Here is a 15,079-nt window from a genome sequence, read left to right as displayed (position 1 = left end):
AGTATTTTTAATTGCGTTTCTCTGCAATATGAAAACAAAAATCGAAGTATGTTTAGGACATTAAAAACAAAAATCCAACTTATTTTCACTTCAAATAAAGAAAATGTTAATGCCAAGCACAGCCAAAGCTAAACACAAAAAATTACAATTTTTAAAACATTGGAAAAGTCTCAAAAACAAGTCAAACTTTCAACCTTAATTTTTCTTTAAAGATTAGAAATTGGTTGAAAAAAATATTTTTGGCTTATTTTCAAATCAAATCCCACCAAGACCCACATCTATAAAACATTGACAAAACATAAGCGTTAGCGTGGCTCACGGATATATGAAAAAGACAAAAGTGTTCAATTTCGAACGCCTCGACCGGAATTTTGTAGCAATATGGCTTCTGCGGTTATAATGCTACAAAATTTCGGTCGAGGCGTTCGAAATTGAACACTTTTGTCTTTTTCATATATCCGTGAGCCACGCTAATAAGCGTTTACTGACATCAACATAAAGATGTCGAGTTTTGTAACGTCGAGTTAGTTTTCAAAAGGTCCTAAGCAGCGTTGCCACATGTACAGATATTTTTGGCACATACCAAACACTCAAACTAATTATTTTTACAGTTAAAATACACTTGAGTAGTTTTTGTAAACTGAACTAAAAAGATAAACATTTTTTGCATCTTTTTACTTGTTTAGTTTTTGATAAAAATGTTTTTCTTTAAAGTTATACTTGATTGAGTGTTTGGTCTGTGCCAAAAATATCTGTACGTGTGGCAAGCCTGGTCCTAAGCGCCATTTATGAAGCAGGTCGTATTTGGATAGATTCAAATAAAAAAGAAAAAAAAATTATCAGTCTTATCAACTTCTAAAATGCTTTAAATCAGTTCACAATGGGAAAAAGGGCCCAAAAAATTACCGCAACATAGTTTTGCGCAAACCATCGGTTGTTATACATCAAAAGCTTCGTTTTTGCACCAGGAACAATAATCTGATGAAAATCGCACTGCACGGGCTGAAGTACATGCCACCGGAAGATCCGGATTTTTGGAATTACTATCAGATTTATCCAATTGTGGGTTCCACCGATCTCCGGGAAACATGCGACGTATCAAACTTCTTGATTCTGCATGTAGAGTATCCTAAAGATGTAATTTTGCCTCCTTGACCGGTTCCCAAATTCTCCGGTGGCCACATCTGAAGATCATATTCGGCAAACTCCTGAAACCACTCTAGCATCATATCAAACTTCATGTTTTTAAAAGAGGAGTAAACTCATGTCCCCATCCAAAATCAAGAAGTTTGATGCGACGTATGGTTACGGTTTACGCTGTTTCCTAATGCGGTTCCGGATGTGGCCACCGGAGATCGGTGGAACCGGTTACGATGGGTCTTATTATGGTTTTGCATGACAATTCATGATAGAAGAAAGCGTTTAAGTTCACAATTGGATTAATCTTATAGTAATTCCAAAAATCCGGATCTTCCGATGGCCTGTACTCCGGCCACCGGTCCGTGCATTGCGATTTTTCATCGAATTATTGTTCCTGGTGCAAAAACGAAGCTTTTGATGTATAGAAATCGATGGTTTGCGCAAAACCATGATGCGGTAATTTGTTGGGCCCTTTTTTCCCACTGTGCAGTGTTTCCCAAAGTTGGTACTGGGCTCCACCAGTAGAGTGGTTTATCTGCACGTCTTAAAATGCTGGAGGTCGTGATAGCTGTTACGACGCGTTGCAAACTAACCAAAGAAATGTTAAACTGTCCGAATTAAAAAAAATCCTCATTCAAGTTATTTTCTCACGATGTAAGAGTAATCCCCGCCGAACGCGTTCGTGAACTTTACATTAATCGTCGGGCTGGTTCTTATCGCTCACTGTAATGCGCTATAGGAACATCCTGCACCTTTCCATCTCTCAAGACCTGACCTGCTTCAATGCCTTCTCTTCCCCCTGCCAACTGCTGCTGCCCGGGGTGCTGTGAATTTACTTGCTGATGCATCGTAAAACGTCGTTCAAAGTTCACTTTCTAAGGAATTCGATCCTCGCTCCCTCGTGAGTGTCACGTGTTCGAGTTTTTTTTTTATTTGTTTTGAATGATTCTAGTGTGTTTAAAGTTCTTTGTAGGTCTAGTATTTTTATGATCGATCTTGGGTTTGGATTTTTTTTATAATTTCATTAATAATTCAAGTTCTATAAATAGCTCTCTAGAACATTTTTAGATTTAAGAAGAAGCGTAAACTTCCTAGCACGAGTAATACGGGGGCACACACGAGCCTGCAGGCTGAATTCTTCAAGTTGTTTAGCACCAGCTTATGCATGTTTACCTACTAATGCGGTGGATGATCTGTAAAACAAATCCGTAATCGATTAGTTTGTTTACATCGTTATTGCCACCCGTTCGGTCGGTTGAATAACGTCGTCGTCATCGGAACTGAAGGGTGATGAAATTACGCCCTGGAAGGCGCTAATGTAGAATTTCGTCCTTATCAGCGCATCCTATAGTGTTGAGCGGCATAGCTTCACAGGTCCCCGTATTGAGGGTGGAAACATGACTGTTATTTTCGATTGGAATCGGCGAAAGTTCCCAGGGGTCGATACAGACGAGTTGTGGAGTAAACAAGCCAGCTTTCTACCAATGTAAGTGGTTTAACCTAAACCATTTCTCGTTGGAATACAAAGTCACAAAATTAAACATATGCGTTTTACTTCATTTCAATGGACATTTCTTTTCGAAGAAACTGCTACCAACCGGTAGCTCAGAGTGACGCAGCATCAAATCTGGGAATCTCCTTTTCGTTATCGAAAATTTCAATCATCTGACCGCTATCTGTGGACAATGTGTTATAAATGACGATGCACTGTGATAAATATGGATCAAGTCGTGTGACACCCACGCTGATTGCGAGCAAAGTACGTGATTTTACTTTGAGGATCTTGGTACGGTGACCGGACAGACCTATATCAAAATATAATTTACATTCCATTACACAATCACGATTACAAGATGATTTGAAGTTATTTCCAAAACTTTCTTCTCACTATCACTAAAAATTGACCATTTTTGCATTTTTTTTCTTTTAAGTTTAATGAATGTAAAATTCTGTATTTTTTGCATCTTCTGATAGTTTGTAAATTTTGACTAGTTGTCAAACTGTAATACTGTTTTGAGGTTTGTGCAATGTTATACTTGATTTTATATTTTTTGAAATAATAAAACACACTGCATTTTCTTCAGTAAACAACTCATATTTGAAAATATCACTTCGTTCAGAATAAATAGAAATTTAAACTGACACTTACCTATCTACAGTATGGCCCATAAAAATGCGACATTGTTATTAGGTGAAAGTCGGGACTATTTTTACTATTAATGATGTATGTAGCATGTGTACATATGTTAAATAGGATCTCAACAAACAATCAATGCCTTTAAAACATTCCCTTAGCATAAATTAAGTTACAGCTCAATGAAATTTTAAATTTTCCAATTTGCTCCACGCCCAGGCCATATAAAGAAAAACATACTTTTTAAATGTTGGTAGATCTGGATAGCCTATTATGGTATTTTTATGGACTAAAAAGTAAACAGCCTTCAAGGTTATTGTTTTTGAGAGTTGTAAGAGTTAGTTCCACCGAATTTTACGCATTCTATTTACCACTATATTTCTATTTCGAAAATATCCCGATTCTGAAAATGCTTTAATTTTTGGGATTTTTTGAAGCCTGCACTGTTTCAAGGAAAAAAAATAAATGCTACTAATGATGGTAATTGATACTAACAGATGCTCTAATGTGACTTTTAACAATATAAGCCCGCTGGACACGCTTTTGAGCCATTGACAACGGTTTTAAGTTATTGATTTATTTTGACAGAATCACACAAAATAATAACCAAAATGGCATGTTTCACTCAAATTGCCAATTTTTACAAAATTAAAAAAATCGTTGATTGGGCGTATTCAAGAGGGACTTCTAACGATGCTTTTGGCACATAGTTGGATATTTTAAACTGTTTCCTTTTTGAAATATAAGGTGCTTAATTAGGGTAAATATTGTTCCAAAAATACATTGATAATTGTAGACCGCCTGTACACAGTTTTGAGAACTGCAAAACACTATCATGACGATATCTTTAAAACATACTAAACTAACACCATAATACATGAAAAATCAGATTGTTAATTACATTTAAGAATGGCCCCACTTTTTCAGTGAAAAAATACACACAGAAAAAAAATCATGGTAATATTACATCTGGGAAGGGGTACATCTTTTATGTCAGAAAAAAGGTGTAATTTTACCTCTGGAAATGTTTAATTTTACCACTTTTCTGGTGTAATGTCGCTTTTTCAGTCTAAATTGAGGTAAAATTACATCATAAAAGAGGTAATATTCAACCTTCCAAAATTAAAGCTTCCAAATTTACATTATTTTTTTCTGTGCACATGTCGCATTTTTTTATGGGCCAAACTGTATTTGCTAGCAGTGTCATGTAATAAAATGTTTAAAAAAAAACTTCGTTTTTTTTGTGACACTTGAAACAATTTTCCACTACGTTAGTGAACAGAGTGTGAGACGTAAACTTTTTATGTGCATTTCTGGAGTTTTTGTTTTTAAATTCAAAACTACAAATTGGTACTAGAAGCCAACCGCTCTGATCATTTAAATCCATTCGATTTTAAAGTACCGTCAACTAATTGGGTCCTAAATTTAAGCTTAGATTGCTGATATTATTGTTTACAGCGATAAAGCTTATTCTCTGAGTACAATGACCCATTTTACGACAACAAAGGCTTGAAAATAGATTTTTCAAATCAATTTTGAAAAATAAACCTCGCGATCCTTCTTAACAGAAAAGGTCCTACTTGACAGCTCTTTCCAAGGGGACCATAGTTGATCCATCGAAAAAATGTTGTCTTGTCAACTTTTTTTCGCATTAATCGTATCTATTCTAACCGAAATCAATCAAAAATATCAAAATTTCAAAAGAACCTTACTAAAACAGCAGTCCCAATTCACCCCATGTGACTCGATTCGCCTCAGATGATGATACATAATTAAAATTCTATAGTTCTATAGTTCTATATCTAGTAGCCGAGTCCAGGTGACATCCCAGTTGGCCTGGGTTCGATCCCAGACGGCTCCGGTGGCATTTTGTCTGATCGCGCCTTCCGTCGAATGGGGAAGTAAATGTTCGTTAGGTAAGAGCAGGTGTAGGAGTCGTCGTCTCCGTTCGTCTCGAAAAAGTATAAGCGTGCTTTGGTAGTTTAGACTTTTCGTTTGTGCTAAAACGAAAATTTATTAGGTGTCAAAATTACCTTAATATCTATTAATTGTTCCCAAATGCAAATCAGAAAACTTTCACAAAGCACAATGACATGTACCTTATCACTGATCACGCGATCATCACGCGCCTTCAGCACCATACTCTCTTCGGGAAAGTTGTAGAGCACCTTCCAGAGCATCCGAATATGAATCAGGTTTTAGTACAGCGTGAAACGTGGATTTAATAAATATCAAAATCCAAAAAATGGCTTTTTCCATACAAATTTATATGGAAAATTGAATCGCTTTGCGCAAAGTGAGGACTAAACCAATCGTTCCCAAATTTTGGGGAGTAGTTTAGGACCCCAAAAGGAACTGAAAAATGGTTGTGCTCGCTAAATTTGGACAATTTTATTTTTTTCCATACAACCATATTACACCCTAGTGTACATGTTAAATGGGATCTCAACAAACAATCAATGCCTTTAAAACCATTCCCTTAGCATAAATTAAGTTACAGCTCAATGAAATTTTAAATTTTCCAATTTGCTCCACGCCCAGGCCATATAAAGAAAAACATACTTTTTTAATGTTGGTCGATCTGGATAGCCTAAAAAAACGAAACTATTGGCACTACGCCCCCCGGGGCATGGCCTTCCTCTAACGTGGGATTTCTGCTCCAGCGCCTCTGACGAGACAGGAGAAACCGGGACCGACGTTTTACTTCACCATCCGATAGAAGCTCAGTGGATAAGGCGGGAATCGAACCCGCGTCTCATAGCATCATCGGGATCGGCAGCCGAAGCCGCTACCCCTGCGCCACGAGGCCCATCTGGATAGCCTATTATGGTATTTTTATGGACTAATAAAAAAAAAAGGGTTCAAGGTTGTTGTTTTTGAGAGTTGTAAGAGTTAGTTCCACCGAATTTTACGCATTCTATTTACCACTATATTTCTATTTCGAAAATATCCCGATTCTGAAAATGCTTTAATTTTTGGGATTTTTTGAAGCCTGCACTGTTTCAAGGAAAAAAAATAAATGCTACTAATGATGGTAATTGATACTAACAGATGCTCTAATGTGACTTTTAACAATATAAGCCCGCTGGACACGCTTTTGATTTATTTTGACAGAATCACACAAAATAATAACCAAAATGGCATGTTTCACTCAAATTGCCAATTTTTACAAAATTTAAAAAAATCGTTGATTGGGCGTATTCAAAAGGGACTTCTTACGATGCTTTTGGCACATAGTTGAATATTTTAAACTGTTTCTTTTTTGAAATATAAGATACTTAATTAGGGTAAATATCTCATATTATTTTGGAAAATACATTGATAATTGTAGACCGCCTGTACACAATTTTGGCGAACTGCAAAAAAACTATCATGACGATATCTTTAAAATATACTAAAATAACACCATAATACATAAAAAATCAGATTGTTAATGACATTTAAGAATGGCACCACTTTTTCAGTGAAAAAATGCACATGTCGCATTTTTTTATGGGCCAAACTGTATTTGCTTGCAGTTTTGAATAAAGGAGTGTCATGTAATAAAATGTTTCAAAAAAACTTCGATTTTTTTTGTGACACTTGAAACAAATTTCCACTACGTTAGTGAACAGAGTGTGAGAAGTAAACTTTTTATGTGCATTTCTGGAGTTTTTTTTTTAATTCAAAACTACAAATTGGTACTAGAAGACAATCGCTCTGATCATTTAAATCCACTCGATTTTAAAGTACCGTGCTGATATTATTGTTTACAGCGATAAAGCTTATTCTCTGAGTACAATGACCCTTTTTACGACAACAAAGGCTTTAAAATGGATTTTTTAAATCAATTTTGAAAAATAAACAGAAAAGGTCATACTTGACAGCTCTTTCCAAGGGGACCATAGTTGATCCATCAAAAAAATGTTGTCTTGTCAACTTTTTTTTGCATTAATCGTATCTGTTCTAACCGAAATCTATCAAAAATATCAAAATTCAAAAGAACCTTACTAAAAAAGCAGTCCCAATTCACCCCATGTGACCCGATTCGCCTCAGATGATGATACATAATTGGGTACTAAAGCCCTATGTAAATTTTTATGTACAACGGTAAAAAACACGATTAAAAACCATTTCTAATCCCTTTTTTTATTTTAACCCAAAAATTTTTTTTGACAAGACAACATTTTTTCGATGGATATACTATGGTCCCCTTGGAACGAGCTGTCAAGTAGGAGCTTTTATGTCAAGAAGGACCGCGAGGTTAATTTTTCAAAATTGATTTAAAAATCCATTTTCAACTCTTTGTGGTCGTACAAAGGGTCATTGTACTCATAAAGGTAAGCTTTATCGCTGTAAACAATAATATCAGCAATCTAAGCTTCATTTTAGGGCCCAATTAAAATTCTATAGTTCTAAGTTCTATATCTAGTAGCCGAGTCTAGGTCACACCCCAGTTGACCTGGGTTCGATCCCAGATGGCTCCGGTGGCATTTGGTCTGATCACGCCTTCCGTCGAATGGGGAAGTAAATGTTCGTTAGGTCAGAGCAGGTGTAGGAGTCGTCGTCTCCGTTCGTCTCGAAAAAGTATAAGCGTGCTTTGGTAGTTTAGACTTTTCGTTTGTGCCAAAACGAAAATTTATTAGGTGTCAAAATTACCTTCATATCTATTAATTGTTCCCAAATGCAAATCAGAAAATTTTCAGAAAGCACAATGACATGTACCTTATCACTGATCACGCGATCATCATGCGCCTTCAAGTGAGAAGTCAATTTTGCTCCCTTCATCGTTTCAATACGTCATAGAGCTATTCCAACCTTCCCTGTGATGACATGTGTGTGATATGTATTTCAAACAGGATTTGTTGTACATTTTGAAATATATTATTTATTTCACTACTTGAACACTTGGTGAAATGCCTTAAAGCTTCTTTGGAATTGCATCTAGCTGTTGATTTGATTAAGTAAATAAATTAATTTCCCTTCCTATCACTGTGTGTCCAATCAGTGAGCTGTCCTCGGTGGGACTTTCCCAACTTTTGAGCACGCGCATACCAGCGTGTCATCCCGAGCTATGACAGTCAGATACCGAAATCAAACCGGCCCCATTATCAGTTACCATTCAAATGTCCGGCAATTTTGCTTGTGGTAACTGTGAGGGGGATAGCTTTTCTTAGATCTATGCTCGTCCCAGACGATTTTCCTAAATCTAAACTACGTTCGGATAGAGATCGACTCTTCCGTTCCGTGTTCTACGTTTGTCCAGCAAATTCCGCGTCTAACTCTAGAAAGTGGAGTTGAGAAGGGCTCGAACGCTCCCACGACCGCATCCGGGCGTGCTAAAATCAATCAATTTGATGTGTCACAGAGCGGCTTAGTGATTTGAGCCGCTGCCGTTTCTTTTTCTGCCGATGCTACAAGAAAGTGTCCCAATCGCCGTGAAGACGGTGCTCCATTAGTCACGCCGTCGGCACACTTTTGACGCTCTTAATCTCGTGAAAATCATCAAGCAGTTTGGCCAGCTTGGTCCGTAGATTGTTGTTCTCCTGTTTCAGCTCCTGAATGATGGATTTCATCTCTTCGTAGCCCTCGATCTGCTGCTTAAACACCTGGTTTTCGCGAGCAAGACTTTGATGATCTTGTTTAATCTTAAGGATCTCCTGCACCAGCTTGTCGACCTTTTCATGTTTCTTGGTCTGTCGAGGAAGAGCGGTGCTGCTACCATTATTACCGTCGGTTATAGCTGCGATACTTTCGATTCGGTTTCGAATTGCGCTCATGTCGTCGCTGAATGCTTTCAGTGATGCCTGGGTCATGTTCTCGTGTTCGATCAGTTTGCGAATTTCTTGCTTGGACTGCTTCATCTCTTGCATTATGTGCTGGCTGTGTAGATTTAGCTCATTCACATAGTTTGAGAAGTACTGGTTTGATTTCTTTAGGATCGTAAGTGCCTTTCCCTCCGAACAACAAATTCCGTCAACGGCGCGTTCCCTGCACTTGAGCACGCTGTACAGTTTGTACTCCAGGATGTTGATCTTCTTGAAGTAAATAATCATTTCAGCGAGATTTTCGCAGTTCCAGTCGTTGCCGTAGATGTTTGCAATTGAAAGCTTTGGGAACATCGAGCGCATGTTTTCAAACTCCATGTACATTAGCTGATTGTTGAAAAGGTCAAGTTTTTCCAAGTTTGGGAACTGCCGAAGTACGTTGATGTCTAGGTAGGACAGCCGGTTATCGTTTAGGTGTAATACTGCTAGTGATTCCAGTTTGTGCTCCATAGAGTTTTTCACAATGGCCATGTTGTTGGCCGCCAAATCAAGCACACGGAGGTGTTTAAACCGTTGAAACAGAACCAAATCTATGGATCGTATATCGTTGTGAGAGAGGTCTAAAAATTCCAGATTTTCAAAGTAAGATATGTTTTCGATGGATTTGAGCCTGTTGTGACCCAGTTCGAGTTTCTTCAGCATGGGCACCGTACTGGTGTCATAGCTGATTGTGTTAATCCGATTTCGTTCGGCATCCAGATGCAGCAGATTCGATGGTATGTAAATACTGTGCAAAGACTGCCACCAGACACGCAACTCCAATATCTGCGGAAAGGTCGAGTATATCCTGCTGGGCAACACAAACATCTCCGACTCGCGGAACTTAATCCTCGTCAGGTCATAGCTGGGAGCCCGCAAGTCCACATCATTAGCTTCCTCAACACTTGTAATCCGAACTCCCTGGAAGATGCAGAACCCGTCGGGATTGACCGTACACGTGTAGTTCACCGCGTATCCTTCGACCACCAGGCACAAAACAAACGTCCAGTAAATGAAACTGCAACCACACAAAACACATTAGTTGAAATTCACTTGTTTGAAACATTTCAAAACTTACAAATTTCGGTTCATTTTGGTAACACTTTATCCACTTTTTATCACAATCAAAACAATCAGTCCAAACAGTTAGTATCCACACATGGCACACGCGTCATCCGAGTGATACCCCAACTTAAACTATCCCCTTTCGTTCCTTTCGAACTTCCTTCAGACCAGCTGAAGATTCGCACTCCCAATGACTGACGGTCCGAGAGGCTGGTCGATTGGTTTTTATAGAATCGTTATCACTCAGCTCGAAAGCCGAACTCGAGGCGCGCAATACGATCGATTAGCAGGACGCGAGCTCTCTCGTGCTCTTGTCAGCAGGAGCTTCTCGTGAGTTCTTCAGAGAAGGGTTTGTGAGGGTGGGACCCCCGTTGATAAACCGGCGCTTTTCGGGTACCGCATGTTGTGATTGGCTGTCACGAGCCATCACCGTCGTTGTCGTTGACGCGTGGGGGTGTGAAATGTAACAGTACCGGCATCGTGGTTAGCTATGTGTAGACAGGTATTGTTGGACGGACGGACTAGTCAATCAAAATATTGGTATTCCCGCGAAGTAAGTATAGTTGCAGGTCAGTCATCCGCTACGGAGATGAACAACAGGTGGTGCTGCTACGTAGCGGGCTCGATCACATTGGTAGTGAGAAAATATGATAAATTCGAGATGACCAAGTGTGACCAGAATTGCTTAGTAACAGACTAGGCTTATTTTCATATACTAGAGAAATTTTATTGTACCTTGAATCACTAGAACATAAATGAAATTTCATTTTTCCAAGTACGATCAGTGGGGGTGACATTTGGTCTGAGAGATGAGATTGTATCAAAGTTTTTTTTTTTTTTTATTTTTACAATTTATCATTTTTTTTCAATAAATCATTCTTTAGAATTATTTATATGTAAAGCTCTTTTTCAGCTTTTAGCTCTTTGGTCCCAAGACATTTAAATCAGTTTTTAAAATGTCTTGGTAGGTATTTTTCATTAGTTTACGTAAGGTGTGCCTAACTTATCAAATTTTTACTTATTGACTTGAAAAAATAAGGTTTTTGCAAAATCGTGAAAAAACGCCTTTTTCCATCCTTATCGCCTAAAAAATCGAAATCGCTCTCTATGGAAAATATATAAGAAAATACTTTTTGCTAAAACAATTTGCCAAAATATATTCCTCTTTAAAGACATTTTTTTATGCGAACTTCTAGTGACCTTGATTCTCTGGAACCATGTTTGTCACTAAAAAATCAGCCTAAAAATGATTTTGCTACAATTTGAACATCTTTTGACAGTCAAAACGGATTAACAAACTATAAAAAAGGTTTTAAAAGCAAGAATTTTCTCTACAAACCTATTACTATAAATATCCTACCTATACGGCCAGGTTTGCTTAAAACAATGAATAACGGAGTTTTTACCGATAAAATATTATTCCTATCACATTTTACGTACACGACGTACACAGCTATAAACCCATTATAGTATTTAGCTACGGCCACGCTGTGTTAATCGGATTAAGGGGTTACATACTAGGATGTAACAAAAATGACTTTTTGGCGGGCATTCAGGGGTTTGTTCCGGTGGGCATACTGAGCCTAAATCCCAAATATGAGCTTGATTGGGCGTAACAGGAGCTGGCGCTCCGCCCTTCAATTTTAAATGGGATTTAACCCGTAAAAAAAGATTTTTCAAAAATGTCACTTTTGGGGCGTTTTGTTACCATTAAAAACATCTTCTGACGTGTAGGCCAGATCCTGCGCATCTTTTGGGAGATATAACATTGAAGTTTGCATCCTGAGCTGGTACAGACCTTCAAAGTTTTTTTTCGAAAAATCGGTCCCAGCAAAATCAAATGGCGTCTCGGGCGTCGCGAGGTGCGACGCATATCTTTTTTGCCGGGGCCGATTTTTCGAAAAAATGCCAAACTTTGAAGGTCTGTACCGAGCTCCAGGATGCTCCAAACTTCAATGTTATATATACCAAAAGATGCGCAAGGATCTGGCCTACACGCCAGAGATGTTTTTGGTAAACGCATTGGTGGCCAAAACGCCTCAAAAAGTGACGAAGTCGCTAGGTCATTTTGGTAAAAAGTTACAGCGTTTTTAAAGTTGCTAGTACTACAATACTGTCGAAGAAAGTATACCTCTATCTCATCTAGAAACGAAGATAGTTTTTGAAAATATTAGAAATTTTTGGACCACCCTAATATCGTTTTGACGAAAAGACGTAGAATTTCATTTTTAACAAATGCTTCTTAGACACCGAAGCTCGAAAATGCATCCCTGAAGCGGAAATAAATTATTCCTGCTAAATTTGCGTTTCCGACCACTGTGCCCCGGGTCTTTTGTGGGCTCTGTTGCAAGTTTCTGCTCATTTCTAGGCATCCGAAGGTTATGTGTGGTGAGTCACCCAAAACCTCTTTTACGCAAATGGACCGACGTTTTACTTCCCAACCGAAAGAAGGCCAGGAGGATAAGGCGGGAATCGAACTCGCGCCCCATAGCATCTTAGGGATCGGCAGCCGAAGCCGCTAACCACGAGGCCATCTGGGTTACATACATGTAAATCGTCAAAAATGTTAGAGGTTGGTATGAGCACACATTTAAACTTTTTTTTAAACTTTCTGCAGGGCATTATCGTATACATTTTCATCTATTACCAAAACAAATAGGAAGACATTTGGACGTACCATTTCCGAGATATAGCTATTTTAAGTTAGCAGTTTCAAAAAACGGGTATCCCGATATCTCAACACTGCTTTGACTAAATTGGCTCACAATTTTAGTGAAGACTCGTTGAACCGATCTGGTGTGCATTACGAAGGCCGATTTTTAAAAACTTAATTTTTTTAAAAGATAAAAATATGTTTTTGTTTTTCCTTAAAAAATCGTCAGTTTGTGATTTTTGTATTTAAAAAAAAGCTAAATTTTAAAATCGGGCTTCGCCATGCACACGGGATATGTCTTAAGAGTCTTTTCCCCAAAGTTCAGCCAATTTGGTTTATCCCATCTCGAGAAATCGAGACAAATCAACTCGGTGTTTAGAGAAAAACGTTCACAAATTTCAACACTTCGCTTTGCGCATGGCAATATTTTGAACTTAAATCGTCTCTTACTCAGTGCAGTCACGATATATTTTCATGAAACATTCAGGAGTGATTTTAGTGAATTTTCTGAAATATGATTTTGTGATTTTCTACATGTAGGTAAATCGATTGCGGGTACAGTCCAGATCCAATTATTCTAAGCCTCGATTATCCGAAAATTTTTATGGGGCATTAGATAATCGAACCAGGAACATTTTTTTGTTTTTTTTTTTTAATTTCTTAATTTGTTTTTCTTGTGTCTAACACCAATTTTGAATTCCGATTTTGAATATTTCAATATTTGAATGCTTATTCAATAACAAAATGCATTTTCTACCCACCACATTGGCCTCCAACATGAATTTAAAAATTCTAAATCACTTTTGAGTAGTTTAGGGGTCATACTTAAGCTAAACAATTTATTTTTTCCTGATTCGATTATCCCATGTGAAATTTTTCCTAGCCCTTCATTTAATTGAGTCTGGAATATATTTGTAAATGTTTCAAAACTCTTTTCTGAGAAGCAATTTAAATTGCTTTAATAATTTTAGTCATGTTCTTTCAAAAATAGATTTGATGTTCCAGTCCACCGACCCTCTTACATTCGATACATCGGTCCCACAAAATTGAGAGTGTATCTCTTTTCTCTATCTCCGATAAATAATAGAGTGAATGGTAAATCTTTTCGAACTGTCGAGCGTGTGGTTTTATAGCGAAGTTTTTTTTTCAGCCGTGTGATTTACCCGTGCAAATTTATATTCATATCCACTCATATTTTCGAAACCTGATGAAACTAATTAAATTAACGCTTCTTGTGCCAATTAAAATGTTAGAAGAATCAATATTGATATAATTATAACGAATGTGACAGCCGATTCAATTTACACTATCAATTTGCCTATCGATATGACTTTCCTTTCAAGTTTATCACTTTCCAGACACGTAATCTGTCATTAGAATTCAATTGTCCACTTGAACAATCCCTACAATCAACAAATCCATTCAAATATATCGCGTGCTCTGCACGGGAGACGATAACGCTCTGTCTGGTGACGGCTTAGCTGAAGGGAAATATTTCGAATTCCAAATAATTAAAATGTAATCATTCAATGGGCCTTTGATTAGCAAAACATGATGTTCAGAAACAATTGCTAGTTTGTTCTGGCTCCCATAACCAGTTGCTCATCGCCGGAAACGGTTCAGCCTCTGACGCAGGTTTGAACCAGAACAAGTTTGAAATAATGATAGCTTACCTAACAACAAACCTATCACGTGTTGTTGATGGTCGACTTTCTTGGAAAGTCCCAAGACCACGGTATGAATAGATGGAACAGTTAAAACCATGCATCAAATGGTTTTGCTGATAAACAAAATCAAACTGGTGGGAACAAGACATGATTAGATATGAAGAAACCATTTGCGAATCGTAACCAAACGGTTGATATCAGATTGAAATAGAAACGTTAGTGTCGTGTGTAAGTCGTACTACCTCAGTATTCAAACCTCTTATCATTAGATAAACCACATGACTTGATGTGATATTACGCTGATGTCACTGATTTAAATAAAGTTACTCTAGAATATCTGTCCCGCCCGTGTGGATCAATCCGGTTAGAGTCCCACGGCGTATGCTCAAAATTCCCTGTGTAAAAAAGGTACTAGTGGGGTTGGTTCTAGCAATTAGGCCATTGTACATTTTAATTTTTTTTATCTTAAAAACGTTACTTTATCCCCCTTAAGGCGGTTGATGTCTTCCTCACAATAATTAACTGTTGGTAATCAAATCTTGAATCTTTTAGGCAAAACGAACAGGTTTTTTGATTACAAATATTACGATGGGTCGCTTGATTGATCTGCTTATCTTTTTTTACCAAAATATCT

At 37.7% G+C, this 15,079-nt stretch overlaps 1 protein-coding gene across 1 annotated transcript; it reads right to left on the bottom strand.

The window, feature by feature from the left end:
* Positions 1-8,117: 8,117 nt before the first annotated feature.
* Positions 8,118-10,309, bottom strand: LOC6037284 (receptor-like protein 9a). The gene is made up of 2 exons (XM_001847158.2): positions 10,139-10,309; positions 8,118-10,078 (listed from the first exon to the last, which is right to left on the bottom strand). Exons 1-2 carry the CDS (start codon positions 10,150-10,152, stop codon positions 8,713-8,715), a joined length of 1,380 nt encoding a protein of 459 aa, XP_001847210.2. The 5' UTR covers positions 10,153-10,309; the 3' UTR covers positions 8,118-8,712.
* Between the last annotated feature and the right edge of the window lie 4,770 nt (positions 10,310-15,079).

The sequence above is a fragment of the Culex quinquefasciatus genome, chromosome 3, assembly GCF_015732765.1.
Source record: "Culex quinquefasciatus strain JHB chromosome 3, VPISU_Cqui_1.0_pri_paternal, whole genome shotgun sequence".
NCBI classification, from domain to species: Eukaryota; Metazoa; Arthropoda; class Insecta; order Diptera; family Culicidae; genus Culex; species Culex quinquefasciatus.
This window is presented reverse-complemented; position numbering and strand designations above follow the sequence as displayed.